Below are 26706 nucleotides of genomic sequence, written 5' to 3' on the forward strand. Positions count from 1 at the left end.
GCTGGGTGAGGGTGTGGCTGAGTGACCTAGTGGGCCAGGACTCTGCGTCTGGGCTGGGTGAGGCGTGCAGCTGGGTTGGGCAGGAGTAGGCAGGGCTGGTGTGATTGGATGGGGGCTCACCAGGAAGAGGTGGCGGTCCTGGGTGGTGCCATTCTTGGCCGACAGCTTCTGGATGTGGCCCTCCTTGATCAGCTCATTTGCAGGGTTGACGATGTCCTCCTCCCCACCCAGTCTCTCATACACTTCCAAAAGCTTGTGCATTTTCTCCTAAGAGAGACACAGGGCTCAGGCAGCTGCACAACCACAGGGACTGGAGGCCTGCCAGGGCTGGGGACCCAGAGATGAGTGGAACCCTGGCCTGCAAGTGTGGACCAGAACCAAGATGGTACCATGAGCCTGTGTACAACCAGATGTGAGGGGAAACACGGGTGACACTCAAGTTGGGCACTGAAGAACATAAGTTCACCTCGCATATTATTAATAACTATTCAATTATAACAGCTGCTAGCACCATTGCTATGGGCCGTGCCCTGTTCTACACATAGCGTATTTAATACACATGGTGTATTTAACCTAATTCTAGCACAGGTTCTATGAGGCAGATCCCATTATTATCCTCAACCTTTAGACAGAGAAACTGAGACACAGAGAAATTAAGTAAATTGCTGGAGGTGCTTCAGTTAGAGAACTGGGACTGGCTCTCTTGGCCTCCACACTGCACGCCAGCGCCTTCTGTGGGGAGGCAGTGAAGGCCTTGGGTCAGAGGAGATATGTTGGGCCCCTCTTGGCTTTCTTGTTCCACCCTCAGATGGCCCAGGGCCATGATAAGACCAGACCTCTGCCTAGCCTCAGATCATCTCCCTCTGGCCTCAAGACTGGTTGTGTGGTCATATGATCAGCCAGCTCCCCTGGGGTATGAGGGGAGAGGATAGGCAGTTCATTGTTCCAGCTCTGGGCTGAGAGGCGCCTAAGCCAGGAATGAAGGAATGAACGCAGCAAAAGGCAGAGCTGAGCCTAAGGAACATTAACCCAGAAACAAGGAGAATGGATCCACGATGCTACAGCAGCCACTGCCCTTGGATCTGACCAGTCTGAATCTGCACGCCCTGGAGGCAGGCTGGTTTAGTTGGCCCTTCTGTCTCTGGTATGGAAACAAGTGGTAGATATGGACATGGGAGCAGAAAGGGGACCCCAGCCTAGAGATTAAGCAGGAACAGACAAGGCAGGACCAAAGGGCCTGTGTGTCCTGGAGGTTGGGCAGGCAGATGGCCTGTTGGAGAGCTCGTGTGTATACCTGGGAGGGAATGGCAGGTCAGGAGGGCTCTGAACAGAGAGTGACAAAATAAGCAACCCGTAGAAGGCTCTGAGCAGAGAAAGGTGGATCAGAGTCCAGGGAGACTGGGGGGCAGGCTGCAGTGGTGGTCCAAGATGAGATTACAGATAGATAGGGGGAAGCATGAAGAGGCTCCTGTGAGCACACACTGATAAACCATCCCCTGCGCCTGAGAAGAGCCCCCAGACTGTCACAGAGGCCTCACCAGACTTGGAGTGAGAACTGCCACGTGGTGAATATGGTATAGTGTGACAGGAGTCCACCCCATGCCCCTCAGAGATGTAGGCCCACAGCGGCTCCTCCAAAGGTCCACGGGCTCTATGTGACCTCATGACCATGGAGTTCCATGAAGCAGTTCTTTCTCCTCCATTAGATTTAGTATTGGGGAGAAAGAGACGGGAGATTAGATTTAAAAGGATCTAGAGTGAAATGTTGCCTGTTTCGGTTGCTGTGGGTACCCCCAAAGCAGACCCAATGCTGGGGAAAATCAGGGAGGAGGACATAGGACATGGATCACACACAACAAGAGTTGCCCCAAAATAGGCTGCCCACCTCTCATTTCTCACTGTTGAGAGATGTGGGGTCAAAGATATATTTCCCTTTCTTTCTCCTCTCAAAAAACAGCAGTGCCCATGTGAAAGTAAATAGGTCCCAGGACTGAGGGAACCAGGGCTGGGTAGAGACTGTGGCAGAGCCGGAGAGCTGGCTCACTGAGAAGATACCTCATCGCATCCCAGGTTGAAGTGTGGCCCTGGGGCTTTCAGAGTTTTCCGGTAAAGCCAAGAATTTGCATTCTCCTGTGAAATGCTCTGATCTAAAACTCTGGGTAAGGACTTAGAAATTCTTACACCATGTCCAGGCAGTGTGCAGACCAAACAAGGGCTGGGATGAAACAATGCCAGCTGGGTCAAAAGGTGTTGGTATGAGCTAGGAGGCCTCCCTGTCTGCAGACCCCATTGCTCAGAGGTATTAGATCAACAAGAGGACACCTTCAGGCTGTATTTGGAGATGGGGCCTTTGGTAGATGATTAAGTTTAGATGAGGTCATGGTCATGGGGTGGGAGAGGGGATCATGATGAGATTACAGCCCTAATAAGAGAGACATCAGAGAACTTGCTCTTTCTTTTTGCCATGTGAGGACAGCGAGAAGGTGGCTGTCTACAAGCCAGGAATCAGATCCATCAGCACCTTGATCTTGGACTTCCAGCCTCCAGAATGGTTAGGGTAAACGTCTGCTGTTTAAGCTGTCTAGTCTACAATACTTTGTTATAGCAGCCCCAGCTGACAGAGCTTGAATGAATGAATGAACAATCAAATGAGTGATGCTAACACTGAGAAGTAACACTGAACTGTACTAGGTCTTGTTCTGAGTACTTTATGTAGTGTGATTTGATCCCCACGATCCCCAAGGAGACAAGTTTTGTCAGTGACCTCATTTTACAAATGGGGAAACTGAGGCACAGGGTACTATTAACTAGCAATCATCAAGCTAGTAAGGGGCAGGCCTGTATAGCTCTCAGCAGAGCCTCTGTCTTCCTGGCGGCAGGTGGGTGAGAGTGCATAGTGATGATGCTTGGCCCGCCCTGTGCTTGCCCTGCTCTAAACTGCTGGTTCCTCAGGCATCTTCTGGGAATGCCCACACTCACCATTTTCCGAATGGCAGCGTTGGAGTGGTTGGCAGCTGTGGAGATGAGCTCCAAGGACCCTGCAGAAAGACCCCAGAATCTAGTTACAGGGCACCGGGTGGCTCCGCAGGTCTTCACCCCATGAGGCTGAGCGCCAGGCTCTGCCCTGCGCCTGTCCTTTCCCGGGGCTGTACCAGGTGCTCATGAGAACTGGCCCAGGGTGGGGCAGTGCAAACTTGCAGACATGTCCCATTTGCTGGGGGTCTGCCAAGGCTGGCGTCCCATTCCCCTGTGCAGATCCTGCCCCCTGCTGCCCACCAGCTACTGCCCGTGCACCAGGCACCGCCTTGCCAGTCCCACAAGGTCCTCCATGAGCCCTAAGCTCTGCCAGCACTTAGCAGTTCCCTCCACAGGAATGTCATCCTCTCCTCACACGGCAGTGGGGGCAGGGGAGGTTTTCCCTTACACTCGGTCGCTTCCTACTGGGGGTCAGTTGGAACTCTTTCCTTCTCTCTGTCTCTGTCTCTCTGTCTCTGCCTCTTTGTCTTTATCTTTCTGCCTGTTTATCTCTCTCAATGTGGATTTTCAGCAGGAGCCCCAACTCCCACCGCCCAGGCCAGCTCACTCTCTGCATCCTTCCAGTCTGGGGCATCCTCTGGGAGCCTCTTCAGATAGTCCTTGAGCAGCAGCTCATAGCGGGGGACCCTCTGCACGGGCTCCAGCATGTGGTGCTGCAGGGTCAGGTTTCCGCACATCTCCTGCTTCTGTGGGGTAGAGAGAGGAGGTGTGGGGCATCCATGGGCAGGCATGTGGCTGCCAGGCACACTCCACACTTCCAGCTTTTGCAGCCCCCAGAAGGCTGCCTGGAGTACCCACAATTGACTGACGGCAGGCCACATCTTACACAGAGGAAACTGAGGCTTGGAGAGGTTGAACAATGGACTGAGGAGCTGCACCCCAGGCAGGCCTGCTCCAGTGTTGGCATTTTTATATACATCCTCGTTGGAGACTGTTCTGTGTGGACAGCTGGGAGGGCCCAGCTGTAAGTGAGTGGGTGAGGGTGTAGGGGTGGCAGGTAAAAGGGGAGAAAGAAGCCCTCAGAATCAGAGGGGATGCTGAGAGATGCAGGCAGATCCAGGACTCTATACTAAGAAGTCATGAGTGATCTGATTACAGTGGGATCTGAGGAAAACCCAGAAAGTTATCAAGGGGCCACCCCAAATCTGAACCTGTCCTTCAAAGCCTTAGCACAGAGGGCTCAGTGCCCATGAACTCTCCAGGGTACAGTGAGGAATGTAGGTGCATGTATGCATGTGTGAACATGTGTGTACACATGTGTTACATATGTACATATATGCATGTGGGTGCAGGTGGCTCATACTTAAAATATTTTTAAAAGAATTACTCTATTTAAAATTGGTGAATGTGCCCAATTAAAACCCTCAAATTTTGTGTGGAAAACAAAATCATAAATAAAGTTAAAAAATAAAACATTAATGGGGAAAAATAATTTGCAACACATTTGACAGTTAAAAACTGACATTCTTAACATGTAAAATCTGCATGAATTAGTAAGAAAAAGACTAACAGGGCAGTAGACAACAGCAACCAGAGCTGTGAACAGTCTCTTTACAGAAAAAGAGAAAGAAAATATTGATGCAACATTTTTCTAAGTGTTTGCACCAGCCACTGAGGGATGCTCTGGAGGGAGACTAGCATTTGGATCCTGGTCCTACTGAATAATAGTTTGTGATGACATGATCACACAAATTTTTTGAGCCACAGTTTCCTCTTCCATGAAATGAAAATGATTTGTCTCTTGGAGTTATTTTAAAGATCAAAGCATTAATAGAGCATCTGGACACATCCCACAATTTTACTGATTTCCTTCATGTTGAAACACAAACCCATCATTATGCCCATGAAGCAGAGGTGGGGCCACCTACCTGGATGTTTTGGACAATGTCTTTAAATACCAGTGAGCGCTGGGTCCAGGTGCTCACCAGCTCCATAGCCCGATCAAAGTTCTTGACATATTCACCATACATCTTGAGGAACGGGGCCAGCTTCTGCAGGATGTCTCCAAGTCGGGGGTTCGCATCCCTTTACCAGGGAATGAAATCATTACACACATACTTCCGGTGAAGGGCCAGGGTGGGACAGGGACTTCACAGGAGCTATGGGACAATGGCCTGACTTCCAAGTCTGTGTGATGGTGGGCAAACTGGTCACCCTCTCCAAGCCTTACTTTCCTCTCCTATATCACATGGGATGGAAAATAGTGTGTTGCCTAGGGGATCATATGAAGTACTTCAACAGTGCAGTCACAAAGCCATTGCTCAAAACCAGGAGCTGTTAGTAATAATGGAACCACTTGATGAGCCACAGTTATTGAAGAGAACCAAGAAAACCCCATTATACTTCTATATGAGCAACGATTAGGAACAATAGGATGATCTAATTCTGGCAATATCATGGGAAAGCAACACTGTGTAATAATGAATGATTTGGACAGGGATTTAGAAATAAATTTAAAGGAACCAAAAATATATTAATATATTAGACTTTAGAACTGTGGGGGATTTATCCTAAAGAAATAATCCAAAAGAAGAAAAAAAGACACAGGCAAAAAGTCATCCTCTGCAGCATTACTAGGAATGGGCTTTCAAACGCAGAGGGGAAGCCCCTGGACTCTTGCACCATTATTACTCAAGGAGTGTCTGTGTACTGACAGTCTCTTCAGGGCCTTGAGGGGGAAAGTCATTTCTAGCAGGTGTGCACTGCATTAGCCAGAAAGGCAATCCAGCCCTGAGATTTAACCTCATGGCCTTGTACACAGTATAACCTGCTCTGCAAGTGGAGCATGTCCTTCTAAATATTTACAAATTGACTTGGATGCTTGCTGAGCCTTGCAGATGCAGGGACACCCCCCCAGTCAAGCCCCTGGCCCCTGGCCTCTGTGTTCTCTCTGGCCTGGCTCTAGCTTAGAGAATGGACTCTTGGGGACACTACAGGCCTTGCAGCTGAGCTGTCCCTCTGCTACAAATAAGTGGAAGCAGCAGGGGGACAGAGCGACAGCCCTCTGGGGACACTCACGAGAGAGAAAAACATCTCATTTTTAAAAGCAGAGGTGCAGTATATACTAGGAGGGAAAATAAACCCATAAGCATGGTCTATTCACTGGTGTTTGCAGATGTCAAACCACATTTAAATTCCACAAAGCCCTGGTTTGGTGGTTTTAGTTGTTAAGTCATGTTTGACTCTTACGACCCCATGGACTGTAGCCCACCAGGCTTCTCTGTCCATGGGATTTCCCGGACAAGAATACTGGAGTGTTTTGCCATTTCCTTCTCCAGGGGCTCTTTCTGACCTATCAGTCAAATCCACATCTCATGCACTGCAGTCTCCTGAATTGCAGGCAGATTTTTCACTGACTGAGCCACCAGGGAAGCCCAGAGAATTCTACTTACAGTAGCACCTGCTCAAGGTGCTCAGTCACATCTGACTCTTTTGCGACCCTGTGGACTCTAGCCTGCCAGGCTCCCCTGTTCATGGAATTCTCGAGGCAAGAATACTGGCATGGGTAGCCAATTCCTTCTCCAGGGGATTTTCCTGACCCAGGGATTGAACCCAGGCCTCCTGCATTGCAGGCAAATTCTTTACAGCTGAGCAATCAGGGAAGTCCTAAAGGAAATGGCAACCCACTCCAGTATTCTTGCCTGGGGAATTCCATGGACAGAGAAGCCTGGTGGGCTATAGTCCACAGGTTTGCAAACAGCTGGACACAACTGAGCAACTAACAAAGCCCTGAGCAGGTATTAAAGTCTCTTTCATAGCTCAGTCAGTAAAAAAATCTGCCTGCAATGCAGGAGACCTGGGTTCGATTCCTGGGTTGGGAAGATCCCCTGGAGAAGGAAATGGCAATCCACTCCAGTACTCTTGCCTGGAAAATCCCATGGACAGAGGAGCCTGGTGGTCTACAGTCCATGGGGTCGTAAGAGTCGGACATGACTTAGCGACTAAACCACCACCACCAATTTGCAGATGAAGAAGCTAAGACACTGAGAGGCCATGGGGTCAGGGTTGGCCCAGGACCCTGCAAAAGAGAGCCTAGGACCCTAGGAGTCATGTTTCCCAGGTAGCTCCTGGTTTGGGGGCATGCAAACCCCAGATTTAAAGGCTGTTTGGCAGGGAATGTACAACAAAACACTGCAACAGGATCACCATGAACTTCAATCTCCAAAGGCATAGGAACCAAACTCCCGGGGAAATGTCGGCCCCTCCACTTTCTCCAGGCACCCTGAGTTGCACTTACCACTCATTCGTGATCCGCGCCTGCAGCTCAGGCAGGAGGAACTGCCCGTGGAAGCGATAGATGGAGGAGATATTAGAAAAGATGCCTGTGGTGACTTCCGAAGGGATCCCTGCTTCCGTCAGCCGGGTGTAGAAAACCTGGGCATGGAGAAGCCCTTGCAGTGGTCACTAAATGTGGGTCACTGCAAACGGCTGCAATCATGCTTCTGCTACAGACATGGGAGCTCAGGGGAGGCTGCCGTTGCCTTATGTTTTCTTAATGAAACTTCTGCTTCATCAAACTGCCTTAAAGAACCTTATGGTCTTATAGCAAGCTTACTGATGGCCAAGAATTGGGAGTGAGGCAGGGACAGTCCCCTCTAGAGTGAGACAGACCATCTTTCTTCCATCTGCCTTTCATGGGAAATGGATGGTCCTGATTTCCTGTCTCTGCTTTGTGAGCCACAAACAGAAGCAGTACCTGTCAAAACCTGGTTTCTATTAGAGTTTTACTTCCTGTGCTCATAAACCCCATGTTGCCAGGTGAAGAGGGAGGGTGCCACCCACTGTTATAGGGCCTCTACATGCTCAGATAATTTAACTGCCATGAAGAAAAACCGCCAAGGTGACCAGACAAGACCTTTGCCCCAGAGCCACAAGCTGTGAAAACTAAAAATTTCTGGAGGAGATTTAAATATATCCAAGTTTCAGTATTCATGTCAGTCATATTCCAACTGCAAGGCCAATGCTAAGATAGAAAGTTTGCCTCTGAAACTGCCCATTGAAACTCTGGACGTAGACAAAGGCAGGCTCCAAGCCGGGAGGGTTACCTGGTCTAGCAGGTGCAGCCGCTTCACATAGGTCTCCTCCGTGTGCAGGAGCTCCTGGGCAATGTGGAGCAACTTCTGAGGCTCAGAGCACTGTGAAGAAAAGAGCTATAACTCACCTAGGGACGGTGAGTTTGGGGGAGGCAGCATCTGACACTGCATGCCAGGGATGACCACAGGCCCCCAGAGATCAGAGGAAGCTGCTGGAACTGGGATGTGAGGCTCAGTGCTCACAGATGGAATTTCCAGGGAGGTTTCTGGGGGAGACAGAATAGTTTTTACCAATCCCCTCAAATCTTCTGCAGCCAAGAGAAAACTATCCTCCCAGGGCTTTGACTGCAGAGCAGCTACAATAGCCACATCAAAATATACTGTGGAATGACATCACCAAGGTGGCAAATTAGAAAGCTACCAGCCCTCCCAACAGAGACATGAAAAGATGCTCAACATCATTAATTGTTACAGAAAAGCAAATCAAAACTATAATGAGGGTATCACCTCACACTGGTCAGAGTGGTCATCAGTCATTAAAAAGTCAACAAATAAGAATATTAGAGAGGGTGTGGAGAAAAGGGAACTCTCCTACACTATTGGTCAGGATATAAATTGGTGTAGCCAATATGGAGATTCCTCAAAAAAGTAAAACTAGAGTTGCCATATGATCTTATAATCCCACTCCTGGGCATATGTCCAGAGAAAACTATAATTTAAAAAGGTACATGTACCCCAGTGTTTATTGCAGCACTGTTTATAATAGCCAAGACACAGAAACAACCTAAATGTTCATTAGCAGATAAATGGATAAAGAAGAGGTGGTGCATATATACAAGGGAATATTGCTCAGCCAGTAAAAAGAGTGACATAATGCCATTTGCAGCAACATGGACTAGATATTATCATACTAAGTGAAGTAAGTCAGACAGAGAAAGACCATGTGATATCACTTACATGCTTAGTTGCTCAGTTGTGTCTGACTCTTTGCAGCCTTATGGACTGTAGCCCACCAGGCTCCCCTGTCCATGAGGATTCTCCAAGCAAGAATACTGGAGTGGGTTGCCATGCCCTCCTCCAGGGATATCACTTATATGTGGAATATGAAATATGACACAAATGAACTTATCTATGAAACAAAAATAGGCTCACAGATATAGTGAACAGACTTGTGATTGCCAAGGAGAAGGGTGAGGTGTAGGAGGGATGAACTGGGAGTCTGGGATTAGCAAATGTAAACTACTATATATAGTATATAAAATGGATAAACAAGGTCCTAGTGTATAGCATAGGGAACTATATCCAATTCCTGTGATAAACCATAGTGGAAAACATATTAAAAAGAATGTATTACTGAATCACTTTACTATACAGTAAAATTAACATAACATTGGAAATCAACTATGCTTCAAGAAAATAAATTTACAAAAAAGAAAGCTCCAGGCCTTCCTTCTCCTACATAGACATGGAGTTAACAATATACAAACAAGAATACCTTTGTGAAATCTCAAGACAGCTGAGAAACTATGGCTTCCAAGCCATTTTAAAACTAAGAAGAGATGCTATCAAGCAGCGAATGACAACTGGTGTTTGGTACACCCTTTTACGTTCCTCCTCCAAGCAAAATAGCATGGCATGACCGGGAGGAACTCCCCCTCCCCATGATACTCCTCCCTCAGGATGAAAACAAAGTAATGAACTGTACATCCAGGGTTCTGTCTCATCTGGAAGTTGCCTGAGGGATGGTTTCTGTCTTGCCAGACTTGGAATGCTATCATGACCAGTGCCAGAGTTTGAAAGACACTGAAAACTGAGGCAAGAAGCATGTTAGAGCTGATGATCTGCAGAGAGATGCCAGAGGAGCAAGAGATCAGACAAAGTTTACTAAGTTTTAGAACTTCTAGCCTGACTGGCTAAGATTTTTCCCTGCACAAAGCCAGAATGTGAAGACTGGAGAGATGGTTGTTTTCCAGATGCCAAATTCCAGCAAAATATTACAAAGAAATAGGGAAACGTGGTGTGATTAAAGGAACAAAATAAAATTCCAGAAACAAACCCTAAAGAAGCATAGATCTATGAGCTGCCTATAAAAAAATATTAAATACCTGTCATATAGATGCTCAGTGAGCTAAAAAAAAAAAAAAGGGAACACAAATAGACAACTTAGTGAAATCAGGAAAGTGATGCATTAACTAAATGAAAATATAATTAAAGATATGCTGCTGCTAAGTCGCTTCAGTCGTGTCTGACTCTGTGCGACCCCATAGACGGAAGCCCACCAGCCTCCCCCATCCCTGGGATTCTCCAAGCAAGAACACTGGAGTGGGTTGCCATTTCCTTCTCCAATGCATGAAAGTGAAAAGTGAAAGTGAAGTCGCTCAGTCATGTCCGACCTCAGCGACCCCATGGACTGCAGCCTACCAGGCTCCTCCGTCCATGGGATTTTCCAGGCAAGAGTACTGGAGGGGGTGCCATTGCCTTCTCTGAATTAAAGATATAGAAACTATAAAAAAGAGCCAAACAGAAATTCTAGAGCTGAAAATTTCAATAATTAGACTAAAAAATTCAATCTAGGTCATTTGAAAGTCAGAGAAACAAAAAGAAAAACAATGAAGAAAAGCAAAGAGAGCCTAAGAAGTCCATGGAATACTATCAAATTGACCATATATGCATTATGGGAGTCCCAGAAGAAGAGAGTGAAAGGAGCAGAGAGTTTACTTGATAAATTATTGGCTGAAAATGTCTCCCAAATGAAATGGACATGCAAATTCAAGAATCTCATGGAACTCCAACTAGGACGAATCCAAAGAACCACACTGGGACCTATTATTTAAAAAGGTGGGAAGGGGGGCAGTGGGATACTATATTTAAAGGGCTGAAGAAGAAAAAAAAGACAAAACAGCTGTCAACCAAGAATACCTTATTCAACAAAGTGATTCTTCAAAAATGAAGAATAAAGACTTTCCCAAATAAGCAAAAGATAAAGAGTTCATTATCACTAGACTTGCTATACAAGAAATGCTGAAGGAAGTCCTTTAAGTTGTGAAAAGATGGTAGATAGCAACATGAAGTTTACAAGAATATGAAGTTCTTCAATAAAAATAAATGCATAAACAAATATAGTAACCTATACTACCATAATTTTTGGTACAAAATAACACAAAAAGGACAAAAACATTTAAAAACTATAAATCTATGTGAAAGGGCATACTGTTCATATAAACATGTAATTTGTGATATTACATAGATCATCTGGTAGGGACAGCTGTAAAGCAGAGTTTTTGTTTACCATTGAAGTAAGTTTTTACCAGCTTAAAATATAATGCTATAACTTTAAATATTTTATGTAATTGCAATAGAAAAATATGTAGAATATACACAAGGGTCAATGAGAAGGGAGTCAAGGCATATTATTACAAAAAAGTCAGTTACACTTAAAAGAGGAAAGCAGTAAGAGATGGACAGAAAAGTTACAAAACATAAAGAAAACAATGACAAAAGCAATAGTGAGTTCTTCCATATCAGTAACTTGTTTAAATGTAAATGATTTGAACTCCCCAATCAAAAGATATGGATTGGTTGAACAGATTTTAAAAAAAAACAAACAGCATTCAGTTATATGCTACCCACAAGAAAGTCGGGCTTCCAAGGTGGCTCGATGGTAAAAAATCAACCTGCCAAAGCAGCAGATGCAGGAGATGAGAGTTTGATCCCTGGGTTGGGAAGATCTGGAGGAGGAAATGGCAACCCACACCAATATTCTTGCCTGGGAAATTCCATGGACAGAGGAACCTGGCAGGCTACAGTCCATGGGGTCACAGAGAGTCAAACATGACTGAGTGACTGAGCACAGAGAAGAAACTCACTTCAGGCTTAAGGATATACATGGGCTGTAAGTGAAAGACGTAAAAAGATACTTCCTGGAAACAGTCAACAGATAGATTGAGTGGCCTGCTTACATCAGACAAAATGGACTTTAAATAAAAAACCTTACACAATACAAAGACATTATATGATGATAAAAGGATCAATTCACCAAGAAGATATAAAAATTATAAATATGCATCAAACCTCATGGTGGTGGTGGTTGACGCTAAGTTGTGTCCGACTCTTGCAACCCCATGGACTGTAGCCTATCAGGCTCCTCTGTCCATTGGATTCTCCAGGCAAGAATACTGGAGTGGGTTGCCATTTCCTTCTCCAGGGGATCTTCGCAAACCAGGAATCGAACCTGGGTCTCCTGAATTGTAGGCAGGTTCTTTACCTCATAACACCTAAATATATGAAGCAAACTTCGACAGATTAGAAGAAAGAAGCTGATTACAACAAAATAACTGTAGGAGACTTCAGTTACTCTACATTCAATACTGGACAGGACATGCAGAATATCAATAAAGAAGCAAGGGATTTGAACAACAGTGTCTGAATGAACCTAACAGACATATATAGACCACTCTATCTAATAATGGCAGAACATACATTCTTCTCAAGTGCACATGGAAACCCTCAAGATCAGACCATGTGTTAGGCCACAAAACAAATATTAACAAATTGAAGATTGAAATCATATGAAATATCTTTTCCAATCACATCAGAGTGAAACTAGAAACCAACAGCACAGGAAAACCTGGAAAATCCACAGATTTCTGGAAATTAGATAGTACAGTCTTAAACAACAGTCCATGGGGTTGCTGAGGGTCGGACACGACTGAGCGACTTCACTTTCACTTTTCACTTTCATACATTGGAGAAGGAAATGACAACCCACTCCAGCGTTCTTGCCTGGAGAATCCCAGGGATGGGGGAGCCTCGTGGGCTGCTGTCTATGGGGTCGCACAGAGTCGGACACGACTGAAGTGACTTAGTAGTAGTAGTAAACGACAGTCAAGGAAGTCACAAAGGAAATTAGAAAATAGCTTGAGACAGATGAAAGTGAAAACACAACATATGAAAACTTACGGAACGTGGTAAAAGCCGTGCTAAGAGGGGCATTTATAGCTGTAAATGCATACATGTATAAGGAGGAAAGATCTCAAATCAACAACCTAACTTTGTACCTCAAGATTAGAAAAATAACACACTAAACCCAAAGGAATCAGGAGGAAGGAACTAACAGATTAGAGCAGAGATAAAACAGAGAGTAGAAATACATTTAAAAAAAAACAACAAAACTAAGAGTTGTTTTTTGAAAAGATGAACAAAATTGACAAACCACAAAAAATGAGAGAGAAATCAAATAAATAAAATGAAAGAGGAAACATTACAACTGATACCACAGAATGCGAGGAATCATAGAGATGGACAATGAAACAGTTGAATAAATTAGAAGACATAGATAAATTCCTAGAAATACAACCTACCAAGATTGAATCGTAAAGAAACAGAAAACATGCACGGACCAATAACAAATAAGGAGGTTAAATAAAAAATAAACTTCCCAACAAAGAAAAGCCCAGGAACAGATGGTTTCACTGGGAAATTAACACCAATTGTTCTCAAATTTTTCCAAAAAATTCAAAGAATGAGGAACACGGACTAACTCATTCTACGAGACCAATATTATCTCAATACCAAAGCTTTGGGGCCTTGCTGACCCTAGAGATACGGTCCCTCCCAGGGTACACTGATTCCTAGAGATATAAAGGATTCACCAGCAAGACAAAAAGTGTCTTTCAAGTGCAAACCAACCCATCCAGAGCCCACAGCCAACCATCTTCTTTCCTGAATCACACAGGACCAGGTGTGAGGTATCCAGGGACAGCCCCTGTACGTGGAGCCCACTGAAATTACACAGACTGGCCAATCTTAGGCCTGCTTACTCTGTCTCACCCATCCATCTCTTCAGAAATCACAATAAAGACTCTACTGCAACTTAAATAGTACTTGTGCATCAATTATACTTCAATTTTAAAAACAATCATTAAGTGATTAAAAAAAGATTCTTGCTCACAATTTCCACCCCCTCTGTCTCCTGACCCACCCTGGTGAGTTTCTCTCTGGTTCTCCTTGGTATGATGCGCCCCCTCTTTTCATGTGCTATGAGTAATAAACTGTCTTTACACAGGGGTCATCTCCTGATTTGTTGGCTTCGCCATTCCTGAATAATAATAACACCTATTTTAAAATATGCCCCCAGCCCACTCGCTGAGACTACAACAGCATAGGCCTGTGGCTGCCATTTGCCCACAAACCTGCCTCTTGATGCAGCCATGTTTGTCAATACCATCTCCAACCAAAGGCCACCTGCGCTTCTCTTGAGACCCAGTCACTTGCAGCTTACCTGTGCTGTTCTCCCATGCACTTGCGGTCCCTCTAAGCCAGGGCTATCAGCTTTACTCCCATGTCCCCATGAGTCCCAGTGCAGAGCCCAGAGCCCCAAATGCTAAAGGGCCACAGATGAGCTTTCTCTAACACTGAGCCACAGTGCATGAGCATACCTGTTTCCCTGGCCCATCTGCATGGGGCTCTACTCCCATGCCTGGGCTCCCTTCCTGCCTCTGTACACCCCGTGCGCAACAGGAGTGTTTTCCCATTCATAAAACAACATGATAACCACGCTGCCTTCTTCATGAGGCTTCTGCAAGGCAGGCAGCAAGCACTGGTGAACAGAGCTGGTGGCAGTGCTGTTTCCATTAAGACTGGGCCACTGTGTGGCCATGGAACTGAGGCTCAGGAGTGAGATCATTGCCTGATGTGTCGGGGAGACCCCTGCTTGTGTGGTCCTGCCCTCGGGACTGCCCACCAACCCATTGCAGGGGCTTCTTTGAGAGTGGTGTTTGAGTATGCACCCTGCTACTGGCACCAGGCTAAGTGATGGCCCTGTAGACCTCCAATACCCTCAGAGGAGGGCCCTGCAGCCCCTGACACCTGGTGCAGGAAGGTGACCTACCTTGGCTGGATCCGTGTCAACCTTAGAAGGGTTGTTCTCGGGGTCTGGCTCCTCACTGCTGCCCTCGCCTGCATCGCTATCAGCCTCCTCCTGTGGAGACTTGCTGCCCAGGGCTGTCCCCAGGTGTGGCCCTTTGATGATGGTACCTGGGCCCGCCTCACCGCTGTCCTCACAGAAGTGCTCGCCGACCACGCTGCAGGATGGGCTGTCTATCCCGCTGTCCCGGTTAGGGATCTTAGAGCTGCTGGCCTCACCCACTGAGCTCATGTCCCCAGCAGAGGCCTGGCTGCCAGGGCTCCCAGAGGCAGGCTCCCTGTAATGAGTTCCAGGCCCGACAGGGAGCACTGGGAGCTTCCCTGGGTCTGTGCTTGGTTGCTCCAGGGAGGAGTTATTAGGCCCAGCATCTGGCTCCTCCATGGTGGCATTGGGGGCCGGGGGTGTTGAGGACCCCCCTCCTGGCTCCATCCTCAGAGCTGAGTTCTCTGATCTCTGTGAGGGGCTGGCTGGGGGCTTCCTGTCAGGGAGAAATGAGTGAAGTCAGTGCCAGCTGGCCTGTGGACCAGCCCCCAGGTAGGGCCCTCTGGAGAAAGTCAACATGGGGCTGTACTTGAGCACCCCTGTCAGCCTCAGCTGGTTTTCGGGCAATGGCAAATACAAAGCATTTTATTTTAAAAGTTAATTTCTTCATAAAGAAAGAAGGAAGAGAGAGAGGGGTGGAGGGAGGGAGAGAGGGAGAAAGAAAGAGAGAGAAAAAGAGACAAAGGAAGGAAGAAAGGAAAGAAAAAAGAGGGTGAAAGAAAAAGACAGGAGAGGGAGGAATGACTTCTGTAGCATGAAGCTACCTGCTCCTCAATGAATTAGAAATAAATGCATAAAATAATAGCAATAACCATCTTGAGCACAGTGGATCTGGTCTGTACCCTGCTCTGGCATCCATGACACTCTATCCTGCAAGGTAGCTCTGAGGTGAGGCAGGATCGCCATCAAGACCCTCCCTCAATAGCACTGTAGATATTCTGTCTGACAGGTAACCTGACACTTTCCAGAGACCCAGGGGCTGAGGAGCCTGGACCTTGGTCCCGAATTCCTCATGCTGCTGCGTTTACGCACTGGGGCTGTTCCATGCTCTCACATGGTGCCTCTTCTGGAAAACCTTGTGGAGGAAACGTCCCTTCAAGTGTCAGTCAGTCAAGTGTCAGACCTGCACAGAGAGGGTCAAAGGTGAAACTAGACTGCAGGAGACCGACATGCCCCCAAATCTTTTACTTGAAGCCACAGTGGGGCTGCAGAGGAGGCAGGGGCCAGGAACAGCAGCCACTGATTCCTGAGCAGCAGGTGGGTTACCTGAGGCTGGCAGACTCCAGAGGGCACTGAGGTGAAGGGCGGGTGCCAGGCTCCCTGCCGGCTGCTTTCTGGGTCCTTTGGGTTGGCCAGCCGAGGCCTTGCACGAGACGGGGGGTCGGGGGTGAGGGATTTGCTGAAAATCTTTTTCTCGTCCAGCAGTTTTGAAGTGGAGCAGTTCAGGAGGTTCTAAAAAAAAAATGGTGAAAAGAGAATGTCAACCACCTCCTCCACTGGCACTTAGAGCAACCTGGGTGACAGACCTAGTTCTCCAGGGAGAAGATGGAAGGGCGGCTTCAGGCCACCACTCAGTGCAGGGGACCCCTGAGCAGGTCGTAGAGGCCTATGGGTAGATGGAGCATGGCTGATTCCCTGGCCCCTAGCCCAGGGGAGCATGTGTGACAACGGCTGTGGCATGTAGCAGCTTCTAGGGCTGGCTTAAAACTGGGGCCAGAATTGAGCTTGTCCCCAGTCATGCCATGACTCAGGGAGAAAGGGTCCCTTCGAGTGTGCAGTGCCCATCATGACTGAGGGGACCCAGCAGGCCCTCCACATGCACTCCCTTTGCTCACAGTCACAATCAGCTCTGCTGTCAGTGGCTTCTTCACACATTCCCTTCCTCTCTCACTAAACAAAATAAAGAACCATCAGTGGAGGCACAGGTCCCCCTCCCCTCAAGACACACAATCAAAAAGGTGTCCTGAAGCCTGACCCTTGGCCACCCATGCAACAGAAGGGCCTCCTGGCAGAGTGTGCTCGGAAGAGAAGTGTGACCCACCTCTGTACGCACGTGGCCTTGAGGTGAGGCCCCGGGAGCCAAGCAGAAATCCAGACCCTGTGAGTCTCCTGCCCTCTTGTCTCCCAGTGTAATCAGATTTCTTGAGTCAAGTGACGCCAAAATCAGTGCAGGGTGCACATTTAGTATTGCTACTGCCACATTCTTCAAGAACTTAATGGGGAGGAATATCAATATTTCTAAACAGAAAATGCATGCTTTGCCGCATTCTTCTCATAGCACAGGAGATAATCTCCAGTTTCCAGAAATCAGACATGACACAGCAGTAAAAATATGCCAGATGGAATTCAGGCCACACACTCAGCTTTGGCATGTCTACTGCAGCCATCCGGTGCCAGGTTGAGCCTGCTGCAGTCACACCTCAGGGCCTCCTGCTTCTGGTCAAGACTGAATTAGCTGGAGCTACTCTCTCACCTGAAACAACTAATCATGGATAAAGCATACGAAACAGCAGTTTGAGAGACACCTTACACCAGGCAGCAAAGCACAGTGCTTCTGAAGGTGGAAACATGTGCAGTGAGCCCTCTGTCACCCCAACTTCCTGCCTGGAGAAGGGGATCCCAAGTCGACCCCTGAGTGAGGAGACAGAGCTGGGCATCCAGAAACACCAAAGCAGCTGGACGTCACAGGGTAGAGGGCTAGAGAGAGAGCTGCACAGAGGGAGCACAGAGAACCGACGAGGGCCCCTCGGGATAGCTCAGTGCATGTGCGAGGAAACTACAAGACTTGAGAAAGAACTACCTGAGAGGATCAAAGGGAACATCAACTCAGGCTCACACAAGGCAGGGAATAAGCCTGTTTCCACCAGCCAGATTGAAAACCCCAATATCCACAGGGACTTAGATAACTTGGAAGGGTCTTGCCTCAATGTGGGGGCATAATTAGCCCCACAGTGAGCTCTACTCAGGTCCCACCTAATGAATACAGATGAATTTTAACAGGAAACTCTCTCTGTTTACAAGCAACTTAATAGCATTTCTAAACAATGCTCCAGGACAATTATAGAAGCACAGACATATTCAGAATCCAGTAAGGTGAAATTTACAGTGTCTGGCATCCAACCAAGAATTACCAGACACAGAGGGCACGAATACACAGCCCACAGTGAGGAGGAAAAGTCAATGAACTGCAATCGACTCATATCTGATACAGATACTAGAATTAGCAGACAAGGTCTTTAAGGCAGCAGCAGTACCTGCTTTATATTCAAAAGGTCAGCAGAGACATGGAAAATAAAAAAAAAGATGCATACGCAATTTCTAAAGATGGAAAACACAAGGTGTGAGATCAAAACCCACTGGAAGGGACTGATGGCAGATTAGACATTAAAGAAGAAAAATTAGTGAGTTTGGAGAGACTATAGAAGCTTTCTAAAATGAAAGAGAGAGAATGAATTGTGAGATGCAGAAAAACTATGAGCAGCATAATATTTGTGTAACCAGAATACATATGTGGAGTGTTAAAAAGGAGTGAGCTTGAAAAATACTCGAGAAAAAAATGACCAAAGTTGATATCAATTCTACACAAACCTTTTGATCACTGAGGGGAAAAGGGAATGCTTCTCACTAATAAGGATGAATCTAGAAAAAATTATTTCAAGTGAAAAAAAGACAAAGGAAAAGGTGCCTACTTGTTTTTCCATTTAGAATTCTAGGAAATGTACCCTAACATGTGATGCCAGAAAGCAGACCAGGATGTTGCCTGGAAGGAGGGGTACGTGTGGTGTGGGGGTTACAATGGAACACAAGGAAGCCTTGCAGAGCTGACAGATGTGCTCATCACATGTGTGTGTGTACGTGTGTGTATGCTGAAACATCCAATCATACATCTTAAACATATGCAGTTAATTGTATGTTGACTATACTTCAAGGAAGGTGATACCTCTGAGTTACATAGATTTGGTGAGTTGCTGACATTCACCAGTGTCATTTTCCTTGTTACAGAAGGGACAATGAACTATGTAGAGGACGGTGGTAAGGGGTGTGGCAGGCCCAGAGCCTGGGGAGGCTGCAGCAGATACGCTTCTCTGAACCCCCTGGACTGGGTTCCAGGCTCACTCTGACATGTCCAAGGCCAAAGATGTAAAACCATGCAGGAGCCAAGCAGCATTTGTCATTTCTATCTTCCCAGCCACTCACCTCTCTCTTCGAAGCCCTGAGCTCTCTGAGCTGAGAGAGCCCACCCTAGGTGAATTGAGCCTGCTACTGAACTCAGCCAGGGCCCAGGGCCCCTGACACCCAAGGCTGCCACCAGCCAGTATCAAAGGCCCCAAACCTGGGACCAGGGGAGGCGTGGGGACTGGAGAAGTACAGAGAAATTAAATGTGCCCCACTACCAAGTGCATCGTGCAGCCAGTGGATAGGGTGGTAGGAGGGGTGTGGTCCCTGCCCTGGAGTCCCCAAACTGCTTGGCACCTGCCTGAGACAGGCAGGGATAGTCCTGCAGACGGGCCACGATTCTGCTCCACCTGACGCTGGACGTCCCCACTACGGATGCAGTGCAGGAGCTCCCACTAAAATCAACGCTATGCCCTTCTCTCTTGCTGCCTGTCACCTGGTACCTTGGAGGCCCCAAGTGGGCAGGGATCTCCACAGGTGTGTCACTGACATGGCTTAGTAGCCCCGGAACATGGGGCCCCAGCTGACAGCTATCAGCAGCCATCAGAGGTGTGAGCCTGAGAGGAAGCCTTTGAAACAGTTCTACCCTTGACTGGCTACAGTCCCAGAGAAGCCCTGAATGAGAGCCACTGGAATGCACCCCACCAGTCCCAGAATCATGAGAGATGATAGTGCTCAGTGGGGTGGTTGGTTACGTGAAGGAGGGAATCCAAACAGTACTGACAGCACCATGGGGCAATACCAGAGACTGCTATGCTGCACATACCTACATGCAGGTTGCAGGCTGGGGGATAAGGCTGCAGAAACTTACGAGGCACAACAAAGGTCTGGTTGTACAGGCCCTGCCAGACGCAACAATTGATGGCATGTCTGCAAAGCTGCTCCATGACCCAGAGGTGCCTGCACTCCAGTGTTAGGATCCAGAAGCACAATACTTGTCTTGGGGCCTCAGCCTAGGAAGTGTTCTGGCTGGTACAGTCTGCTCCATCCTGTGTGCTGAGAACCCGAAGATGGACACAGACACTGGGGTGCCATATGCTTCAAAATTCAGTGGGAGTCAATGGGACTTCAAGGCAGGATGGGGCTAGCAGAGCGAGGAGGAAAGGAGACTGGTCAACAGCATTGGACCCAACAACAGTCCCATAAAGGTTCTTAAAGCCTGAGGCAGCACACAACACTCTACCTCCAACTGGGTATATCATTGCTTTTTAGTGGTTCTAACAGACAAAGATGGGCAGGACACCTCACCAGGCTGATGAGCGTCGGCCATTAGCATCACCTGAAGCTCCTAGTTCCCCATCACAGGGCTTGCTCAGCTACAGTAGGAGTTGGTAAAATTACACAATGAGCCCAGTAGTGATGACATGTGCCCAGAGCTGAGTTGACAGAAGTTCAGGGAAAGCAAGTCCAAGAATGCACTGGAGCTATGACTAGAAGGCCCACAAGCAGAGCTGCACTGTAAACAGGCAGGTGTGTCTGGGAAACAGATCACTGTGATGTTTCTTTCTTTCTCTCTTCTTTGGCCGTGCTGCACGGCATGTGGGATTTTAGTTCACCAAACCAGGCTCCAAACCATGCCCCCTGCAGTGAAAGCGTGGAGTCTTAACCACTGGACTGCCAGGAAAGTCCCTGTACTGCTTCAACTTCATTTTTTTGCTTATGTATATATTTACTATTCTTCTTTATTTCCTTTTTTTTCTATTTTTAAATTTTTTATGCTTATTTCTGATTCATATTTTGTTTCTGTTTTTATTTTATTTTTTCTAGAAGGAGAATTAAGTATAAATACTACAGACACTATGCATTGCCATACATCAAAAGCAACCACAGAAATAAAATCACAACCTTGGAAAAAAAAGTAAAATCCTTTCTTGCATAAGCAGCTGGATGTATGATAAAGCAAGTAGAATCTCAGGAGTGAGCACTGCAAAATTATTGGAGCTTTGTATTTTTAAAATGTTTTGTAATAAAGTTTTTTGGGAAGAGTTTATCCCCACAGCACCCAAGATCCCTAGGCCCACACTCAGGGTGAGGCAACAGGGGCTCCTTGTTCCATTCTGACCTCTCCCATGGGGCACCCTGGGCTCACTAAATATTCCTCTCTACTTTTGATTGTGTTTAAAATTTTTATTTAAAAAAGCAATGAATCAAAACAGATAAGAACTTTCCAACAGCTTCCAGTTGACACTGAAAACCCTATCACAGATATGACTCTGCCTCTCCCTCCACACTGAGCCACTTCAGGGGACTTTGCAAGGCCCTCCCTCTAGAGGAACAGCCTAGCCCAGCTCCCCGCACTCATTCCCTGCTCCATGATAGGCCTTCCTCAGAAGAGAACCGCCTCCTCCATAGCTCCTACCCGCCAGGCTCACCCACACCTCCCCACTCCACTCCCCACCGGCTGCAGACCACACAGGTGGAAATCTTACCTCCTTCATGTGGTCCGCCACCTGGCAGACAGCAGGGCTCAGTAAGCATGTTCAGTGAGTAAGTGAATAGATGAATCTGAATCAACATCTCAGTTTTATTTCCTTCTAATATGTACTTTTACATAGCCCTACAAAAATATGCTCTGGTCAAGTCCAAATTTTTGAAAATACAAAATGCAAATCAAGATTACAGGGGGTCAAACCCCATTTCCTACCGTCCGTCACTTGACAGCCCCACATCATCTTATCTAACTGCACAGTGACCCTGTCAGGTAATTACAGTGAAATGGAGGCCTAGAGGGTGGATTCACCCCCACCAAAGCCGCATGGCTGCACCAGCAAGAGCTCGGTGTCTTGGGCACCAAGGGGCTCCAAGTAGCCCCCACCAAACCCCCCAGAACTGATGTACAAGGTAGGTTACCATCCACTTCAATGGGAACCTAGGCAACCAGTCATTGCTACCACACACAGGGGCTCAGACAGGGGACAGCAACCCAGACAGAGGGAACAGCGTCCCAGGTAGAGGGAACAATATCTCAGACAGAGAGAACAGCATCACAGGCAGAGGGACCAGTGTCCCAGACAGAGGGAAGGGCACAAAGCAAACAAGAGAGAGCCATGCCGTCTGAAGAGCTGGCAGTGTGCTTAGGTGTGTGAGCCCAGAGGGGAGGAGACAGGATCTGGGGGTTGGAGCCAGGATGGATCTCATAGCTGTAGGCAGCCAGGGGGTCATGCAGGTGACTGACACCCCATTCAGGTTTGGGTTTCACATCTGTGCTATGGTCAATACTGCTCCAAGGTTACACTTTTACTCCCAGGCTCATCCACTTTTCTATGGACCTGTTTCCTCATCTGTCAGTGGGGTCATCAGAGCCCACCTGGAGCAGGTGGCAAGGATGCAGCAAGGCAAGCGCTCCTGGCACTTGACTGTGATCCTGGTGTGCTCCTGGAGACTCTTCTGTGATCACTGTTCTGAGTCCAGCAACAACCCCCACCCTAGGCTCTCAAGGGGCTCAGGGCAGCAAGGCCTCAACCTTCTTCTGGGGCCTTGCTCAACACCTCATCTCAGCTCTAACCTCAACAGACCTACTGCAGTCTAGGCTTCTGTGTGTGCAGAACATACAGTCCTGTCCAGCTTTGGGGGCCACTGCATATTTGGAGGTGCTGGTTTTGTGTGGAAACAGACGTCAGTGCAAGTTGCGGAACCAGGGCCTTGGCCTCCTGCAACTACCCAGCCGAAGACAAACCACTTCCTCCCCTCAGCACCCAGACCCACCCAGCCCCAGGGCCACTTGCCAATCAAATTTCCAGGCTCCAAAGGTTTGAGTTTGGGCCCAGCTTCTCAGCTTACTGTCCATGGTCTGGGGCAAGGGATGGGCCTCAGTTTCTCTGTGGCCCTCAGTTTCTCTGTGGCCCTCAGTTTCCTCTCCTAAAAGAATGGTGGAGCAAAGTCACCATGGGATTTGTCTGAGGACTGATGTGAGTAACAGCAGAGCTTCCCTGAGCACACCCAGCCTCCCAGGGCTGTGCTCACCTCTGGAGCCTGGCACCACTCAGATCCCACTTCACATATGGGAAAGCTGGGTGGTAGAATCAGTAGCCCATAGTCACAGAGCTGGGGGAGGGACTGCAAGCCAAATGTCCCAGTGGGCCACGAACATCACCAGGATACCAGCTACCTGCTGCTGCATACTCAGGTTCCCTCCTCCAGTGAAAACCCTAGACCCATCTTTCCACCTCCCAAGGAGAACCCACACTGACCCAAGAAACTATAAACGGGCTGATGGTCTGCAATCACAGGAACTCCCCACTGCAAACGCCACAGCGTCCTGGGAGCCAAGTGCTCTGGGTACAGTTGTGCCCTAGAACATGCCCCCTCAGTACAACCAGCACAAACACAGCTGCCTCTGGTACCCCATGGCTGCCCATCACCCTCCCCGAGGTCGAGGTGGCCTGGCCACCACCCTGCACTCTCTGGGCACAGCATGAGGTTCTGAAGAGGCCCTGACAGACTCAGCCTTCCCTCCTAGCAGCCCATCATGGACAGGCCCTGTCAGGACCTAAAATGCAGATTGCAGAGGCTTCTGAAGCCCCACAGTCTCTAGGGACTGTGTTTGGGACTGCTTATCCCTCCTCCATAGGTCCAGTCTATTCAAGGACCCCGGCCCTCAAGTTCATCTTTGCTTGGGTCTAAACTGCCACAGGACACTCAGCAGTGTGCTCACTCACTGCTCAACGACCTGCTACAAATCATGCCAGAGGCACCACAGGAAGACAAAAGGGACACAAGACACCGCTCGGCGCCACTACGGCAGCTTCCTGCCTTAGAGACATCCGACCCCGAATGACTACTGCTCTGAACTTTCCCTGACCCCAGAAGTGCCCCTTATGGGGCCAGCAGAGGCTCTCTGGGCTGGCGAAGACCCCAGAGCCAGCACCACTCACCTGTCTCCTGTGGCGGACGTACTTCTCTCCAGGGCTGACTTCAGGCCGCAGCAAAACACAACTTCCTTTTGCCTGTTTTCGCAATATGGGTCACTAAACGACAGAGCATTTGCATTTCCGCACTATCACACACTCAAGCTCACTGGTTCTTCCCTTGCCTCACATGCAAAGATACAGCCCCAACCGGCTGGAATGCTGTCCGAGGACCAGGCGATGCTGGCCGCAAGGTGGCCTGTGGTGGTTTAAAGTTTAACAGACTGCTCTGGGTGCCCCAAGTGGTTCCGGGTGTGGAGGCTACAGTCACCCTGCCTCTGCCTCTATCGGTTTTTCTAAGCAGACTCCCAGGTGCCCGTCTCTCAGACCTTCAGAGAAAGGGCATCCAGTGCCTAAGCAGTGGGGCTGGCTCCAGACCATACAGGCTGTGGCTCCCAAATCAAAGAAATGGCCCAATGGGTCACCAGAGGCTTTCTTGAATTTTCTTGAGTGGGAACAGTGAAAATGGCCATAGACTGTTGGAAAATTGAAAATGGATTGTTTCAAGGTGCTCCCAGGGGTGAAACCATTCGCCACCCCCACCCCAATTTCCTGAGACCTGTCCCATATTTGATGATCTGGCTGCTCCAACCAGATTCAGCCCTTCCTAGCACCCACAGAGAGGGCTTCATGACTTTTAGAGAGAAGTACTTTTAGAGTGAAGATACAAGATTGCTACAAGGCTTAGACCACAAATTCTGGTCCAGTTTAAATGATGGATTCTCGCCAGTCTATGTCTGACGCAGGATACAGCATGCTTGGGGCTGGTGCATGGGGATGACCCAGAGAGATGTTATGAGGAGGGAGGTGGGAGGGGGGTTCATGTTTGGGAACGCATGTAAGAATTAAAGATTTTAAAATTTAAAAAATAAAAAACTAAAAAAAAAAAAGAACATGTAAAAGTGAAAAAAAAAGGAAAAAAAATAAAAACTTCAAAAATGAAAACAAACAAAAAAATAAATAAATGATGGATTCTTCATCCAGCCTTACATGTTTTTTAAAAAGCAAAGAGATTTCTCTGGACCTTGGTTTCCTTGTTGTATGGGGGTCACCATAGAGCCCCCTCAGAGGCAGTACCTCACACACAGGGATCATGTGAGTATAACGAATGAAACCATTGAAGGGGCCAGTTAATGAGATAATTTCTCCAGTCCACGCTGACCTGCCTTGGCAGACCACACAGCCATGTTTCTCCATGGGTTCCCAAGGGATGCCCACACCAGCTGGAGAGGGGATTTGCTTCCACCCTCCGTTCTTCTAAATATTTACCAGTTGTTTTGGAGGGAATAGTTGAGAGATGCTACCCACTTTCACCTCCAGATATTCTTCCTTTCAACCAAAGACTTGAAGAATTCTATGACTAAGACACTGATAAGCTCTTGCTCACCTCCATGACTCATTGCAGTGAAATCCACCATGTGCCAGGCCCTATGGACAGGACCACCTTGGACCCAGGTCCAGCTCCGGGATACATGAGTGCCTCTTCTCCAGGAATCTGAAGACCAACATTAAGATGAGTTGCACCTGGCCCCCAGCCATTACTGTGGACTCAGAGCAGCTCAATCAGCAGGTGATGGAAGAGAGGACAGCCTATGTCTCAGGGGTACCCGGTTTCACATCCTGGCTGATGGGGTGTCTCACCTCCATACATCACTAAGCCCCTTGGAGCCCCAATTCTTCTCATAAAATGGAGATAATACAGGATGCATGGTTGGAGTTTTGTGAGGAAAGAGAGCCTGGCCTGGGGTAGATCAACCATCCAAGTGCTTCCAGCCCAGGGTGGCAAGGACAGTGCCTGCCACCATCACCCAGCACAGCCCTTCCCCTTGTTGACATCCCTAAGGCAGAAGACTGGCAAGGGGACCTCATCAGGACCTGGAGACCCAAGCTCAAATCTATGCTGTACAGAAATGGCCCAAGAAGGCAGAGATGAACCCCGGCAGCATAGCAACAGACCAGGTGTAATGATCCATGGGTCATGTGGTGGTGGAGTATGCTGAAAAGAAGAACTGGGGTAAAGTGCCCCCTCATCCTCAGGTGAGGGAGGGGGGATTCTCCACTGGGAGGTGGGTGACACCCTCCAACAAGAAGCATGTTTGTGGCAGCCATGCCCCAAGAGGAATCTTGGTGACCCCACTCTGCTGCAGCTGTGCCCACTGTGAATAGGGTTGATGCAGTAATGCAGTCAATAGGACACTGCAGAAATATCAGGGGTAACTTCTGAGGCCAGGTCAGTCAGCACATTGCAGCTTCTGCCTTTTTCTCTTGGGACACTTGCTCTGGGGGAGCCAGCCACCATGTCATGATGGTGCTCAAGTCGCTCTCTAAGGAGAGCCCCATGTGGGGAGGAGCTGGGCCCTCAGCCAGCAGCCAGCACCAACTTGCCACGAGGTAGTGAATGACACGGAAGGGCACCCCTGGCCCCAGTCAAGTCTCTGGGTAAGACTACAACCTCACTAAAGTCTCCAAGCCAGAGACAAACTGTACCAAAATTCCTGACTCACCAAAACTGAGTTGGTAAGTGTTGTCTTATGTCACTCAGTTTTGGACATTTCATTATGCAATCAGCTCAGTTCAGTTGCTCAGT

The 26706-nt window shown here is 48.0% G+C and overlaps 1 protein-coding gene across 11 annotated transcripts in view; it reads right to left on the bottom strand.

Annotated features, from left to right (window-relative positions):
- FGD3 (FYVE, RhoGEF and PH domain containing 3) overlaps window positions 1–25527 on the bottom strand; it is a 42479-nt gene extending 16952 nt beyond the window's left edge. For 6 of the 11 annotated variants that reach the window (XM_060409038.1, XM_027964205.3, XM_027964204.3 and 3 more), the window contains exons 1-9: window positions 16303–16416; window positions 16031–16159; window positions 14959–15472; window positions 8082–8171; window positions 7274–7410; window positions 4905–5061; window positions 3584–3722; window positions 2980–3038; window positions 121–267 (exon numbers count right to left, since the gene is read on the bottom strand). In XM_060409038.1, the coding sequence (XP_060265021.1) occupies window positions 121–267; window positions 2980–3038; window positions 3584–3722; window positions 4905–5061; window positions 7274–7410; window positions 8082–8171; window positions 14959–15472; window positions 16031–16050 (1263 nt within the window). In that variant the 5' untranslated portion in view covers window positions 16051–16159; window positions 16303–16416. Of the gene's footprint in view, window positions 1–120; window positions 268–2979; window positions 3039–3583; window positions 3723–4904; window positions 5062–7273; window positions 7411–8081; window positions 8172–14958; window positions 15473–16030; window positions 16160–16302; window positions 16489–24086; window positions 24159–25506 lie in introns of those variants that run through there. The other 5 variants (XM_060409039.1, XM_042243006.1, XM_042243003.2 and 2 more) reach the window with 4 other exon arrangements.
- Between the last annotated feature and the right edge of the window lie 1179 nt (window positions 25528–26706).

Source organism: Ovis aries, chromosome 2, assembly GCF_016772045.2.
Source record: "Ovis aries strain OAR_USU_Benz2616 breed Rambouillet chromosome 2, ARS-UI_Ramb_v3.0, whole genome shotgun sequence".
Classification (NCBI taxonomy): Eukaryota; Metazoa; Chordata; class Mammalia; order Artiodactyla; family Bovidae; genus Ovis; species Ovis aries.